At 44.5% G+C, this 15,550-nt stretch overlaps 1 protein-coding gene across 1 annotated transcript in view; it reads left to right on the top strand.

Moving 5' to 3' along the window:
* The window catches only part of SLC7A14 (solute carrier family 7 member 14), a 122,209-nt gene that overhangs the window by 74,301 nt on the left and 32,358 nt on the right, over positions 1 to 15,550 (top strand). Inside the window, exons 3-6 of the mRNA XM_059064834.2 lie at positions 1,467 to 1,703; positions 3,305 to 3,522; positions 12,125 to 12,271; positions 14,817 to 15,025. Coding sequence (XP_058920817.1) covers positions 1,467 to 1,703; positions 3,305 to 3,522; positions 12,125 to 12,271; positions 14,817 to 15,025 — 811 coding nt within the window. The remainder of the gene's footprint in view (positions 1 to 1,466; positions 1,704 to 3,304; positions 3,523 to 12,124; positions 12,272 to 14,816; positions 15,026 to 15,550) is intronic.

Genomic DNA, 15,550 nt, shown 5'->3' with positions numbered 1-15,550 from the left:
TGACACTGATGCCACTGAGTGGAAGGAAAAGAGACAGTGCATCACATTTAATCATTCATTGTGTCCATGCTTTTGACATCTCTGTTTTTGCTTCCTTGCATTGATTTTACTCCCTTCAAAAGGAGAAGAAACCTGTTCTCTTTAGTCAAAAAAGAGTGAACAATTTTTCCCTGATTTGTGATGAGAGAACCTCAAGGTTGGCTCTTAACAAAATTGGGACTGAAAGTATAGTTTACTTTGAGTTCCCTTCTACCTCCTCCTATATCCCATTCCTGGTGTGTTTCGTCCAAGCTGTCTTATGTCTGTCCTTCCACTTGGTACCGCACCCATTGGCCCCAAATCCAGAGTTCCTAGTACAACACAGAATATTCTTCCAACTTCCAGAGTTTGGTGTATTCCCTGTCTCTTTCTAATTTGATCTCTAATTCTATAAAACAAAAAAATGAGGCAATATACCAGTGTTTATATAAGTGGAGAGCCTGTTAAAATGCAGATTCCTGGTCTCCATCTCCTGAAACTACAATTCAACAGATGACTCCGGTGGAAGGGGGCCCTGACCCACTTTGGAAAACACATGACTTCTGCTTGCTTCTGCAGCCTCGGATCCTCCCAGTCCCCCCAGGCACATCCCACTCCACCCAAAGCTTCATACTCTCTCTCCCCACCATGTCTTTGCCTCATGTTCCACCTTCTGAGTGCAATTAATTCCTCCGTATACCTCAAAACCAGCTGAGGCACGTGTCGTATCTCTGCTCTCCTTGTTCCTGTACGTCTCTGGATTATTGAGCTTATACAGCCTGCGATGTGAGCTGATTTCCTGGTATAGCTCCCCTTGAAGGCAGGATGCTGCCTTACTTGTCTTTTCTTAGTTCCAGCACTTGGCACCTTCCGAAGCACACAGTAGGCACTCTAAAAGTGTTCATTAAATTATCTTTTGTATGTGCTAAATTTCCTAGTTAATAACTAGTCATTTATTTATATTTGCATTGTTATTACCCACCCACCCGCCAGTATAGTACAGGATTTTCGAGGGTTGCTTGAGGTATCACTCTCAAATGAGGGACACCTTTTGTAACAGGTAAAAATGAAAGAGAAGAATGCTAGCATAATCTAACCCTGGTGCCATCAATTGTGGGGTCATAATGAGTTAGATCCCTGTTCACTCAGGATATCTGACACCTAAGGAACAATGACAGAGACACATACAATAACCGGGAGTTTTCCCAATGAAAAAGATCAGCCTCTAATATTTCCTTAGAATTAGTTCTGGCATTCATTCAGGTTAAAAAGTTTTCCAGAAGTGAAGCTGGAACACATTAGAACTTTAAATTGATTCATTTATATAAAACTTTGCCTATTTGTTCTAAGATCCCAGAGATTTCCAGTATTTTCTACCCAAGATGGTTAACCACCAAAAGTTTAGCTCATCTCCTGAAATCCATCAACCATGTGTGTGTCCCATGCAGGTGTCTGCTATGCAGAGTTTGGAGTCCGCGTCCCCAAGACCACGGGGTCGGCCTACACCTACAGCTATGTCACCGTCGGGGAGTTCGTGGCGTTTTTCATCGGCTGGAACCTGATCCTGGAGTACCTGATTGGCACCGCGGCCGGCGCCAGCGCTCTGAGCAGCATGTTTGACTCACTGGCCAACCACACGGTCAGCCGCCGGATGGCGGACAGCGTGGGGACCCTCAACGGCCTGGGTGAGACTGCCACAGACTCTAACCCCAACATGCAAACTTGCCGAGCCAAATAAATGGGTTGCTCTTTCAGGATGCAATTTGGCAAAATGTATCCAGGGCCTTAATACATCTTCTTTTGCCAAGTAATTCCCCTCTGAATCTACCCTAAGGAAATTATTCTAGTTTCCATAAAAGCTTTATATGAAAAGATGTTCATCACAGCCTTATTTATAATAACAAAAAACTAGAAACAGCTTAACTATTCTACAATGACTACATAAACTAGGGCAGCATATTATATAGCTAGCAATTAAAAGGAAGACCAGGAAGACTGCTGTAATAGCATGGAATATGTTTTTGATGTGATGCTGTATGACAAAGGATACAAATTGGACGTGCATCATGTTAATAACTATATAAAAATAAAACTAATACAGGAAAAAGATCTATAAGGAACTTCTCCAGTGGTTTCCTTAGAACATTTTTTAAATTTGTCATAAATCAGCATGCATTAATTTTTAAATAAGAAAACATATTTCTAAAAGAAACAGAATGGATGAGTAACCGAAATGAGTGAATACTAAATAATCAGAAGCTCATGTAACAAATACCTTGAGACTTCAGGCTCTGAGCCTCACTTGCCATCCACTTTCCATCCTGATGTCTGACTATCCCTTTGCATTCAAGGGAAGCTAAACGGTAGTTGAGGAAGCTTTGGGGTCTTGCCCCAGAACTGCCAGGGACTAATTCAGTGGCTGCATGCAAGTCATTTGACTTTGGTGCCCCTATCTCAGAAGAACTGACCAAAATGCTGAGCACCTAGATACCATGAGAAGATAAAAAATATGAAGACCACATTTTCTCAATATAATGATTTCATAGAATTTTAGGTCTGAAAGTGTCCTCCAAAATCAGGTAGCCCGCCCTTTCACTTTACAGATGAGGTCCGGAGAAAGGAGGCACTTGCCCAAGGCCATACAGCTGGTTACAGGCAAGAGTTCAGCTGAAATCCAGGAGCGTGACTGCTGAGGCAGTGCCATCTCCATTCTATAGAGGGCAGGAGTCCACTGGCCAACAGACAAGACCAAAAAGGCGGGGCATGCTCCCCACCCATCTTCTCCGCAACCACATTCACGCAAATGGAAAGAACACCCTTCTTCCAGTAATTTTCAAAGACACGTATTTCTAAATTTGCTAACAAAGAGAAATTTATGGACTGTAAACTAAACCAACAATGAAGATAAAACAGTTCAAATAACATGTCAGATCCATATATACATCTGAATGTTCTGGGACAGTCCTGATTTTGGATGTTCCGTGCGATGGTTCCATAGGCACTGCTGTAATTGTCATATCATGTGTCCCAATTTCTGGTCCAGGATATTAGGCCACCTCACCTATACACCGAAACCTTCCCATTTGCAAGTAGACACCTGTGGACCACAGTGGAGGCGAACACACACACACACACACACACACACACACACACACACACACACACACAGTTCCTCCTCCCTCCGTAACAAACAGACCGCCTTTCTCTGAGCTGAGTACAGATGCACCGGGGTAGGCCTGGGAGTTTTTCTGCCTGGACAATATTAGCTCATGTCTTTCCACTCTAGGGAAAGGAAAACAATCATACCCGGACCTGCTGGCTTTGGTGATCGCAGTCATCGTCACCATCATCGTCGCAATGGGGGTGAAGAATTCTGTGGGCTTCAACAACGTACTCAATGTGCTGAACCTGGCAGTGTGGGTGTTCATCATGATCGCAGGCTTCTTCTTCATCAATGGGAAATACTGGGCTGAGGGCCAGTTCTTGCCCCACGGCTGGTCAGGGGTGAGTTCATTCCTAAATCCCAGTGTACCTGTTGCATGCTCTGCCTTCCACCCTGTGACAGTCTGAGACATACTTTCAAGAAAATGCCGCTTGTCTCATAACCTTCGTGGCACTCTTTTCGTCACCTTTTACCTGAATTTAATTGGAATGTTCTGAAGAAGTGGTTCTTTTTTATTTATTTGTTTCACAAACATCTGAGATCCTATTTTATGTGGAAAACAATAATAGACTTGAAGTTCTGGTCACTTGCAATATACCTAATATTACACTAAGTGCTCTGCATATAATATCTCATTTAACCTTCCTAATAACCTTGCAAGGAGGATATTTACATTCCGGTCTTACAGATGAAAAAAACTCACACTCAGAGAGGTCAAATGACTTGTTATTAAGCACACAGTGTAAGTGCCCGAGTCAGGACCCAAAGCCAGGACTGTCTGATTCCATAGCCTGTACATGAACAGCTCGGTCCTACAGAATCTCTCTACGGTCTATTCAGACAGTCCGTAAATACACAAGGCTACAGTAAAGGAGGCCGGGAGAGTGGGCGGGTGAGGAAAGCGTGAGTGTTGCCTGGGTATGGAAAAAGAAAAGAACAGTTTTCAAATCTAATCCCAACATTTGACCCAAGGTGGAGAGTCCTGCTGGGGTCTGAGAGCAGAGAAGCCCACCTGGTGTGGTCTGGGGGTTGGCAAGAGAGTGCACTGGACCAAAAGGACATTTTCAGATCTCATCCCTGTGATCTGATGGTGTGGTTTATGCCAAAGAAAGATGGGAAGGTCCGAGTGGCAAATTCTTTATACTGAGAAGTACTAGTTCTAAGTCGCACCTGGATTCTTTCTCTAGCACGACTAAAAATGCTTACTTTATGGATTTATTGGTAAAATTCACCAGCTCGTTCTTCTTTTTTTCAAATAGGAGAATATAAATCAGAGAATTTTGAGTTAGAAGGGATCACAGAGGTCACCTGGTCCCATCCCCTCACTTAACAGGTAAATAAACTGAGGCTGGGAGAGGCACATCCACCCAGAATCAGTGACAGAAGCAAGTCCAGGATTCCACCAGTTTTGCTTTTGTAGTTTTTGCTTACACTGGTTTTCCTCCAAGAGGTCCAGGGACCAGAAATAGCTCTTGGAGAACACTCAAAATAACTTCTGTGTATTCTAAACCATGCCACGCTGTTTAATGCAGAGAAACAAGCAAGGAAGCAATTTAAGCCAAGATTTCTAGTCTTCTGCTTACCAGTAAGAATTCTGCAGAGTTCATCTCTCCCCCTTGAAGTGAATACATCCTAAAACTGGCTAAAACCAGAAGAAGAGACAAAGAAACACTGTTAACCCCATTCTGGATTCCCAAGTCTATATTTTCTTATGATACAAATCGTTCCCTTCCTACCAAATAAGAAAACAACAAATTATAATAATGAAAAAGAAAGAATGCTTTCCCAGAACTCAACTGCATTTTCATCATAGCACATGAAAATGTTCTCACCATTTTCTTAACAGTGTAAGAAATTACTGGGTCATGGACCTACTACGAGACTTTGGCCAAGAGTTAACTTCTGCACTTTCAGGTTTTCTCATCTACCAAGTGGTAAAACTACTGACAACCAAATGTTTGCAAAAACAGAATAAAATCTTAGATGTTTTTATGTGCACACTGTGTGGTTAGCAACAGTGACCATGACAGGAGGAAGGAACTAGAATTTACCCACTGCCTGCTGGGTGCCCAGCATTCCGCTCTATGAATATCATCTCACTCTTATAACAAAACTTGAAAGCAGGTGCTGCTATCCCCAACTTACAAATAGAGAATTCAAGGCTCAGAGAAGCTGCGTAACTTGCCTGAAGTCACTTAGCTAGTCGGTGCCAGGACTGAAATTCCCACCCAGGTGTGTGGCTCCAAAGTCCCTTCCACTACACTGAGTGCCTTATGTATGAGGACCCATCCCTTCTGAGCCTTCTCTAAAAAAAAAAAAAAAAAAGTAAGAATGTAATTAACCTTCCATGTTACATTTTCATTTCCTTTAAGCTTTCACAAAGTCTTGGGATCTTGGAGCTAGAAGGAACATTAAGATGGGGGTATAGTTAAGCCGGCCCAGGCCAAAGGTGCATTTTTACTAAGACATCATATCAAAGCACTTTGAAAACACTTCTTAATTACTCAGATCATGTTTAGTTTTCAAAATCTTCCTAATAACTTACCTAATTGGCACACACTGCAATCTAGGCCCCATGTGAAGACTGGAAATAGTCAATATCCTGTGTAAATACCCTTTGCCCACGCTGAAGAAGATGAACCAGTTTTTAGCTCTTCCTTTTGTGCTTTGCTCTGGAGTCTTTATTCTCTTTGGAGGGATCTCCTCTCCCTGCTCAGGGGCTCCACATCCTTCCTCAGTCAGGAGCTGCCTCATCATGGAAGGAGCTAATCAAGCTAGGCTTAGGGGCTTCCCATTTACCCAATCTCAGTTCTTACCAGCTTCTACAGCAAGAAAAGAAAATTGGAAATCAGGCATAAAAAAGCAAGGAAGGATGCCATCCCTAACAATTATTTCCTTATGACATACTCTTTCATATACACTTTTCATTTAATCTTCACCACAGCTTTGCAAGATAAGTACAATGATCTCCATGTTTACATCAAAATAACTGAAGTTTAGAAAAGTTAAGATCACAGATCTAGACTGTAATAGAGTTGAAATTCAATCCCAGTCCTAGATGAGCCAAAGCCCTTATTTACTCCATTACGCCCAGGTTTGCACGCATCGAACCAACTGTCTTTGTTGGCCACTGACCTCACTCCAACCCACACCTGCTACCTGGAGTAGGCTTGTCATTGGTCACCAAAAAAGCTTGGCTGGGATTTTGGATTTTTTTGCTGCAAATCCATATTCCCTGCAAGAAATTCAAATATAGGTCCTAGTGGCTGTGCCTAAAAACATCATCTGAGCACAAAGGACAGCCCAGTGTGAAGATGATGCTGACTCATCCTCTCTGCTAGCTGCCTGGCCTTGGATTTCTGCGTTGTACATTTTCTCCACAGCCGACTGCCTAGACCTGTTCTTTCTCGACTTTGGTTTCAGGTTGCTTTTCCAGTCCAGCAAGGCCAATTCGAATATGGATGCTATTTTTTAAGAACTGACACCTTCTCATGAGCATGTCATCCACCAAGTGAATAAACACACGTCCCTACTCTGTCATATGACAATTGTCAACAAAATCCAGTTGCCTACTTGGCAGCTCCATGAACTTCTCCACTCCTTAAGGAAGTTCTGACACCCCACCCCTGACAAGGGGGACTGGTGCAGAGTTCCAGTCCACTTTCTTCTTCAATCCTTTTAGGTAGGACAGGATAGAGGAAACCACTGTGGACAGAGTGGTTTATAAGGATACCATTATATGACTTGAAACACAATTTTCAAGGACTCAAAGAGTTAAAGAGCAATCCATCCTCTGGCCATGGACCCCTCAGAAGCCTACTCTTTCCCTGCTCCAACCACTTCCTTCCAAAGAAAATAGCAATAAGGAATGGTTTACTTACTGACAGGTTCTGGGTCAAATGCTTCTTTGGTCTTGAAGAGCTTAAGAACAACAAACATTTTTTTCCCTATATCAAGTAACTGCTGGCCCTCAGCTGAACCCCTGCTTCTATCTGCAATTCCTCAGCTCTTGAACATTTTTTGGATGCGTATTCGCTATATGTTATTTGTTCTCGATGCTATCTTGTGGTTTCTCTTTAACCAAATAAGACACTCTACCAGCACAAATAGCTCCCAGGAAAATGGTTCAGAGCAAGTATTTGTGGGGAATGCTGACAGCCTCCAAACAAAGGAAAACCTGTTTCCCATGTCTCCACATTTGAATCCGCTTGTTGGAACCTATTTGCACATTCCACTGTCGCTGTGGACAGGCTGCTAATAGCTCTGGAGCATGAGGGTGGTAGGAAATGCTGTTAAAGTTGGAGTTTTATCTTGTGACCTTGAGAGTGAATTATAAAACTGTGCCTAATTATCTCCTAGGCACATCTGGAAGACACGCCAAGGCAGAATACAGAGAGCTGCCTCATCCTAATGCCTCTCAAATATCAGCAAGGCACAAGGGCCAGCTTTTAGGGATCCCAGACGCTGAGTAGCAGGCCAGCAATGACATTCTTTTGTCAACTAATTAAGCAGCGGCCCGCCAGCAACTGAGGCACGTGCTGTTTCTCCACAAACCTCTGTAGAGGGAAGGAGCCAGCTGGATCGCTTGGCTGAGCAGCTACACCAGGTGGACTTTGGAAAACAATTTCCATTAATGTCATCAAATAAAAATCAATACTGTTTTTTTAATTTATATAAAACATTGAAGGAAAGTTAGGATAAAGTACAGATGAACTCCAAAACACACACACACACACACACACACACACACACACACATACACTTCTCCCACCAATTTAATTCACAGATGCTCACCCCTAGGTACCACACACACTCTTTCATGCATGGAAGTGTATCCTAATCGTAAATACCAGAGGCCGGACCTGAGATCTGGGTAGAGTGAAGTGGAGAGCAGTTTTAGTGGGTATTTGGGTACAGACACACCCATACACAGATTTATTTCGTGGTTCTTTTGTATTTACCAGAGATTATTTGCTTACAAGGAAGAAAAACTCATTCAAACTAACTCAGGTAAAAAGGTGACCCTATTTGCTAATTGTATTATCTTTTCTTATATAATCTGTTTATTTAATCTATATCTTGTTAGGCCAGAGTCTGTTTGGTCTTGGCAGGTGTGCCGATTTTTCCTCATTTGCCCACAGTCCCCAGATCTGTTCTCCACCCCTCATGCTCTGTTTTGTGCTCCAGAAGACCCCCTGCTGGTTGCGTCCTGTTGGGTTTAGCCAATGGGAGATATCATCAGATCAGAAGGTGAGAAGAGAACAAGGCCAGGGTATTTCTTCCTCACTTCTTCCCAGCCTTGACCCCTAGAGTGCCTTCATTGAAATCATTCATTTGAACCATCTGAGTTAAATTCCGTGTCCTGCCTATCGCAGTAGAACCTCCAGATGTCCTACCTTTGATCTGTTTAGTCTTTCTTCAACCATAATTTCTTTCTAGTTCTACACATGCAAGTTCAGGCTAACAGACATTCTCTTTGCAAACATTCTCTCTCCTCCCCACTTGATCATAGTTAATTTTCTGGTATCTAATTGTTATCAGTAATTGCCATCCATTCTTTCATTCATCTGGGAAATAGTAACATCCGTGTTTTACAAATAATATAGATATTTATTAATCTTGTTCAGTTTGTTACCACAGTCAAGGTAGCATTTCGGGTCGTGCAGTGTCCTCTAGACTCCAAGCCCCAGGAAGTCAAGCTCAGAGTACTTTTTGCACATAACTGCAACCACATCACCAAGCACAGTTCCTGGTTCTTGGGAGCAGTTTATAAAATGTGTCAGGTTCTAAAAGAAAAATAAGGAGGACGAGGAAGAGGAGGAATTTGTGCCCTTGGTTTCATCTGTTCTAGAAAAACTTAAAATAGTAATAAAAATACTACTGATAAGAGGAATATTTATTAAGTACCTATTGTATTCTATGACTGTGGTTGACTGTATTATCTCATTTAATCCCTGGAACAATCCAACGAGCTAAACACGATTTTTTTTTTTCCATTTAAGTGATAAAGAAAATGAGACCCCAAGGGGTTAGGAACTTGTTCTAGGTCACCAAGCTAGTACCTGGCAGAACCAACCCAGGTCTGACAGTCTACAGAATCTGCACTCCTAACCAAGTCCTAGGCCACCCATTTGCATGGCTCTGTGATTCCCTCTGGAGCCTTCAAAATTGGAAGGTGGTCCTTCAGTTCTGTCTGGAGGTATCTTCCACTGAGTCTTCTTTTTCAGTTAGACATCCCCTGGTCCTCAGTTAATCTTCATGTGGCATGGTTTACAGACCTCTCACCTTTTTCCAGGGTAGATTGGTCCTATAGTTCTTATGTAGGACCTTCCTGCCCACCTATCCTCAGCAGGGAGCTCTTCCAGTATCTATGACCTTTCCATCCAGCCCTGATCACACCAAGTGGGCATGGCACCGTAGCCGTGGGACATCCTAATTGGGAGCAATGCATCTCTAGACTGATTGTCCGAGAAGGTCACTGTATGATTTACAAGAGGGGTGTGTGTGTGTGTGTGTGTACGGGAAGAAAGATGTTAAAGGAAGAGAAGACAGGACTGTTTTCTGGAAGCTGTCTTAAAGCAAGGCTTTCCTTGATTGGAGCAGCTTAGCGAGCCTACAGTCCCAGCAATCATTCATCCCTGAACACCAGAGACATTTTTTAGACAAATGAAAACAAGCACGTTTCCAAACCTGTGAACCTCCACGTACGATGAGGTGAGATCTGTTTGACCTCCTTGTCTGGATGCCAAAGACACTTTCCACGTCCTCAAATGGAGGACTTTGCTGGTGTGAAATTGGGAGTTATCTACTCTCCCAGAAAGTACCCCTCTGGTAACAACTGCTTGTTTGAGAAGTTCTTTCTATTAGAATAGATCAGGAGTTTTGAGATTTTTTTGTGTGCAGTGGACTCCTTGGCAGTCTGGTGAAGTCGATGGATCCCTTTTGAATTATGTTAATACTATGTATAAATTGTCTTTATAAATGAATAACCTAATTACATAGGAGTTCGAAAGAAATCAATTAACAGTTAACCTATGAACAACACGAGTTTGAACCAAGCGGTGCCACGATTTTTTTTCAAAAGTAAATACTACAGTACTACACCGGTCAGTGGTAGGTTGAATCTGCAGATACAGAACCACAGATATGAAGGAACCGAGTACATGGGGGAACCACAGATACAGAGGGCCAGTATAAGTTATACTCAAATTTTCAGCTGTGCTGTGGTTGGCACCCCGAACCCCCATGTTGTTCCAGGGTCAATTGTATATTGAAATATAGTTATAAAAATATTTTAAAATTGTGATATAACAATGTGCTTTGTTATTAGTGCTTTAAATATTAATATCTATGTCTAATAACTGACATAAATTGGAAGTCACAATGAGCACAAGTGGTATTTCAAGATCTCTGCAACAACTAATACGATGGGGAAATAGCTGATTGCTATTGGTGACAAAGTCACAGGTACTGTTAGTCACCTACACTCATAATTGAAAGAAATGATAACATTCAGTTGAAGGGCAGTGAGAAGAAAGATGTATTTTTTTCTCTGAAAAATTCTCAGACGCTCCCCCACGAATTGCAGGGACCCCAGAATAAGAACTTCCAGTTAGAGAACTGAAGCATTAAAGTCCTGACAGGAGAGACTGTAGAAGAGACCAACTCATTTTAGAGATGAGTAAAGGTTGCTTTTGAAAGTTTGAGACAATCTTCCATTTTGTGATGTTCCTTGTAGGTTCCAGTCCTCAGTATTTTGTCTTTTACTTGTTGAGAAGTCAGTAGGAAGGGTATGAGTGAAAATTTAGGGACAGGTGTCTGCTTGGCACGTGTTTAGAATGTCATCAATTATAAACCAAATATGGAGAAAAGGAAAAAATGGTCAGTCCACAAAGAGCCTCACTCCTGGATGCCTGGCTAGAGCTTGCAGGTTGCCAAATCCCCTCACCCCATACACAAAAGCCCAGAAAATTCTCTTTCATCTTCCCCAAATGGGACGCCCCCCCAAGCAGTCAAAGAGGCACATTTCTTACTTTCAGCTGATAATGAGAATGCTAAGGTGGGAAAACATAATTTAAACTTCGATAGATTCTTTGGAAGAAAGTCACACACTCCTCAATGGAAGATTTTCACTGCTTGACTCATCAAGCCGCAACCACCCTTGGGATCACATAGGCTCCTGTCAGACAGACATCCAGCAGATGTCACTGGATACCATCTCCTCAGCTTCACACTGCCTCACTCCTCATCCTTCCCCTGCCTTGTGGCCCAGCAAGGCCACTCAAGCCCCCAAAAGGGACAGTAAAATCAAATTGTCTCTACCTGTCTTCCCGTGAAAGACACTACACGATTTGAAGATCTGAAAATCTTTTACATCATTTCACATCTGGAAGATGCCCTGGAAGTGATCTACCAGGGTCACTAATGGTAATTTGGGCAGGACAATTTGTGCAAAAGCATCTGAGCCCCCTACACTAAATGCCAGAAGCGCCCACCCCATGTCTCTGTGTCGGTCACAAGTACCTCCCTACATTTCCAAACATCTCCTAAGGGCAGTCACACAGACCCTGGTTGTGATTGAGAACCACTGAATGAGAACAAAGCACAAAGAAGTTAATGAGTTCCCCAAGACACAGGGATAGCCAACTTGTTGATTTATTTACAACCCCACTTACTTCCAAAAATTATTTGAATGTGTTGAATGACCTCGTTTTTATCTGGATATAATTCTTCTTATCTTCATTTTACACATGGGGGAATTTCCCAGTGTCACACAGCTAGAAAGCAGAGATCAGAGCTCAAGCGTTTAGCACAAGTTCCACCATGTTACACCCCTTCCACCACTCAGTACTGTTTGCCGGGCACCAGGCAATCCTGGGGACCACGTCAGGCCCTGGTGCTGCCCTGACACTTTGAGTCTGATAAATGTCTTCATCCCTATAGGTGCTGCAAGGAGCAGCCACGTGTTTCTATGCGTTCATTGGCTTTGACATCATCGCCACCACTGGAGAGGAAGCCAAGAATCCCAACACATCCATCCCTTATGCTATCACTGCCTCCCTGGTCATCTGCCTGACAGCATATGTGTCCGTAAGTACCAAATGCTTATGTGACCCTCCTCATGGCCTTTTTATATCTGACCTTAAAATGTGGCTCTGGGACTGGGTTTCCTTCTGTCAGGAAGTAATCCTTTACTTGTGCCTTCTCGGTGTTTGTACACATACGTTTCGTGTTGCTCCCTCTTTTTACACTGGCTCAGGCGCACCCCACCCACCAATGACAAGGAGAAAATCAGGGCTCCAAACTGGAGACGGGAGAAGCCCCAGGTCCTCACTTCAGCCATGGCCCCCATCCCTGCTCCGTCCTATGCACAGGCTCTTGGTGTCCGCTGCTGCCCAGGGGATAGTGTGCAGGGAGTGGGCTGCCGTCCAGGGAGCTCAGATCACAGGCCGGCAGTAACGGGTGGGTGTGTAAGCAGAGGCACTGTGAGCCTCCGCGCGCCCTCCTCAATGCTCTTCTGTCTTCTGGGAGCTTCCCGGCAGCAAAGAGACAAGGCTCTCCCGGGGTGGGGAAAGAGAATTCGTCATCCTCTAGAAATGCTTCTGCCTTAAATCTGGTGGGTTGGGGGGTGCGGAGTGGGAGGAGACGTAATTTCTTTCTGCTGTTGCTCCCTCTTTTTACACTGGCTCAAGTTCGCTGCTTCAGGTTTCCCTGCCAAGGGAAGTCCTTAGAATGAAGCCTTCGGGCTGTCTCCTGAGGATCACACCCCTCAGACACTCCTCACACTTCTGATGTGTCATCTCTCAGCTCCCATCCCAGAATTTCTATCACAGAAATAGTTCAGCCACATGCAACATCCCCCTCAGCCCCTGGCAGTGGAGAGGACCAGCTGGTAAGCCGACAGATGTGTGGTTACACAAATCCCCCCAAGTCCTGGGGGTCCAACTCACTTCAGCCACCACAATTATCATAGAAAGAGCCAGCAGCCGGGGTGCACCCTGTCAGCCCTGCCGCTCCTGCTGCCACGGCATGCGACAAGAACCTCTTCACAACCCCTACCCCCCCAAAACGGGAAAGCACCTTTAGCAACAACCTGAAGAAACTAGGCCAAGGGATCATTAAGGCAAGCTGCAAAACAGGATTGTCCTGGAAGCCAAAGGAAAGCATGAGAGCAGCACTGGATGTGGTTTGCCCACCCAAATCTTTACGGAAAGGTCAATTATCACACACACACCCCGCCGCATGCACACACATGCAACTGGCTTCATCTTATCCAACCCTGATTATCCCTGCAGACAGAATGTTCAGGAACAGCTGGGGGTGGGGGAAGCAGGCAGGGGTAGCAGCAGAGACACTCTGATCTGCATTCCCCCTCCTACTCCTCCCTCATACCTCCCCTCTTCCAGTAGTCAACCACTGTAGCACACACAGTGAAGTTAATAATCACAGCTCCTTCCTTAGAATAGTGCTTTATAGACTACAGGATATGTCTACGCATCTACCAACTTTTGCCCATCCTAAGCTAATGTGGGCAGGAGACACTCCGAGAGTTGCCGTAAGAATCTATCCCTCTCTCCTCAGGTCTACCCCGATGTTGCTGGGAAAGATTCCCTTTTAGAATGCGTGGGCCCTAACCATGCCTCAGGGGTTGTTTGGTCTTGTGTTGGTCAGCAGGCGCCCATTCTACCACCAGGAAAAAGTCAAATTGCTGGGCTGTGGTCATTCATCCTGCTGTCCTCCCTAGTGGTGCATGGCTTCACTGGAGGATTTTGGCTCCTGAGAAATAGGCAAAGAGGTGATCTAGAAATGAACCACTCTCTCCTTTTCAGGCTCCGGACTCCCTCACTGATGCCAGGATTGGCCTTCACAGGCCAGGGGGCACCTGCTCTTATGACTGGCGGCTCCATCACCTGGAGCCAATTATGACGGGAGGGACGTTACAGCAGATCTATGATATGTGAGGAGAAATAGGTCCTGGTTAAGCAAAGCCATAGTGGTCTTATAGCCCACAGTAGTACTGGATTCCATCCTGATGCCATAATTTATTTCTTGGCCTGCCTGGTTCCTGGGACTGAGCTACAGAGAGGAAATGGAAACACGAGTCCCGTCAGTTAACTGGTTGTGGATCTCCTACGCATTTATCTTTAGAGCTTTGATCTCTGGTCTTTAGGGTAAGATCTAGTACAGTTAAGATCCTGTAGGGCCCTGAAAGTATAAAGAAATGAGACTCTTGTCCATGTGGGCAGGGTGCTCATGGTCACTGCCAGGCCCTGGCTCTAGTGCCTTTGGCTGCAGCTCCTTCCATCGGATAAAACCTGCCCTTCATTGAACTATCAGTGTAGCTCTGCTTTCACGGAGCTGAAATACCTGCAGACTTATCCCTCAGATACAAAAGGGTCACAGAGAGATATTGCAAATGATTTGGTCTAGTCCACTAAATTCGCGTGTGGGGAGAAAATACTGAGACCAAGCATTCCAAAGGCCAAATAACGGGTCTAAAGTAAAGGCACGTGCCAAGAAGTGGCAGATCCAAGCTCCCAGGCAGGACCAGGCCTCTTTCCTCTCCTGTGGGACCTCCATCCATGCTTCAGGCAGACCCCTCTACCTCCAGCCATGTTTCCTCTTGTTTTAACAGGTGAGCATGATCTTAACTCTGATGGTGCCATATTACACAATCGACACGGAATCCCCGCTCATGGAGATGTTTGTGGCTCGTGGGTTCTATGCTGCAAAATTCATAGTGGCCATCGGGTCGGTTGCAGGACTGACAGTCAGCTTGCTGGGTTCCCTCTTTCCAATGCCGAGGGTCATTTATGCCATGGCTGGCGATGGGCTCCTTTTCAGGTAAGGGCTATGCTCGGTGGCATTTATTCTATTCTTCCACGCCTGCCCAGGGAGACTATCACTCACTGTCAGCCTGACTGTAATTTTGATGTGAGCGCCTGTCACATAGACAATGGAACTTGTCATATATCTTGGCAAAGGGTTTGAGTGAAATTAGTTTAGGTCCTAAAACAGCCCCTCCGTTTGACTCTGGGTCCCTCAATCTAGCAGCAAACTAATATGTCCCCCCAATGGCCCCCTCCCCTCTTTTTTGACATTGTATAAAGATGATGAGTGCCAAATTGCTACATATGGGGATATATGCTTCTGGGTGGCCTCCAGAAGGAAGAACCCATCCCAGGGGCATCTGAGGCTTGCCCTCACATTGAGGCCTGACGACTGCCCCCTCTGAAGCTGAAAAAGTTCACAGTTACAATCAAAGAGAGGATAAGACCCTCTGAACAGAGCCTAAGAATAGTAGCAACAATCGTTACCATTCGTTGAACATTTGTGTATCCCAGGTATATGGTATCCCATTTAATCAGC

The sequence above is a fragment of the Kogia breviceps genome, chromosome 5 (assembly GCF_026419965.1).
Source record: "Kogia breviceps isolate mKogBre1 chromosome 5, mKogBre1 haplotype 1, whole genome shotgun sequence".
Taxonomy (NCBI): domain Eukaryota; kingdom Metazoa; phylum Chordata; class Mammalia; order Artiodactyla; family Physeteridae; genus Kogia; species Kogia breviceps.
Note: the sequence above shows the minus strand (reverse complement) of the source record. Positions and strands in the feature narration are given on the sequence as shown.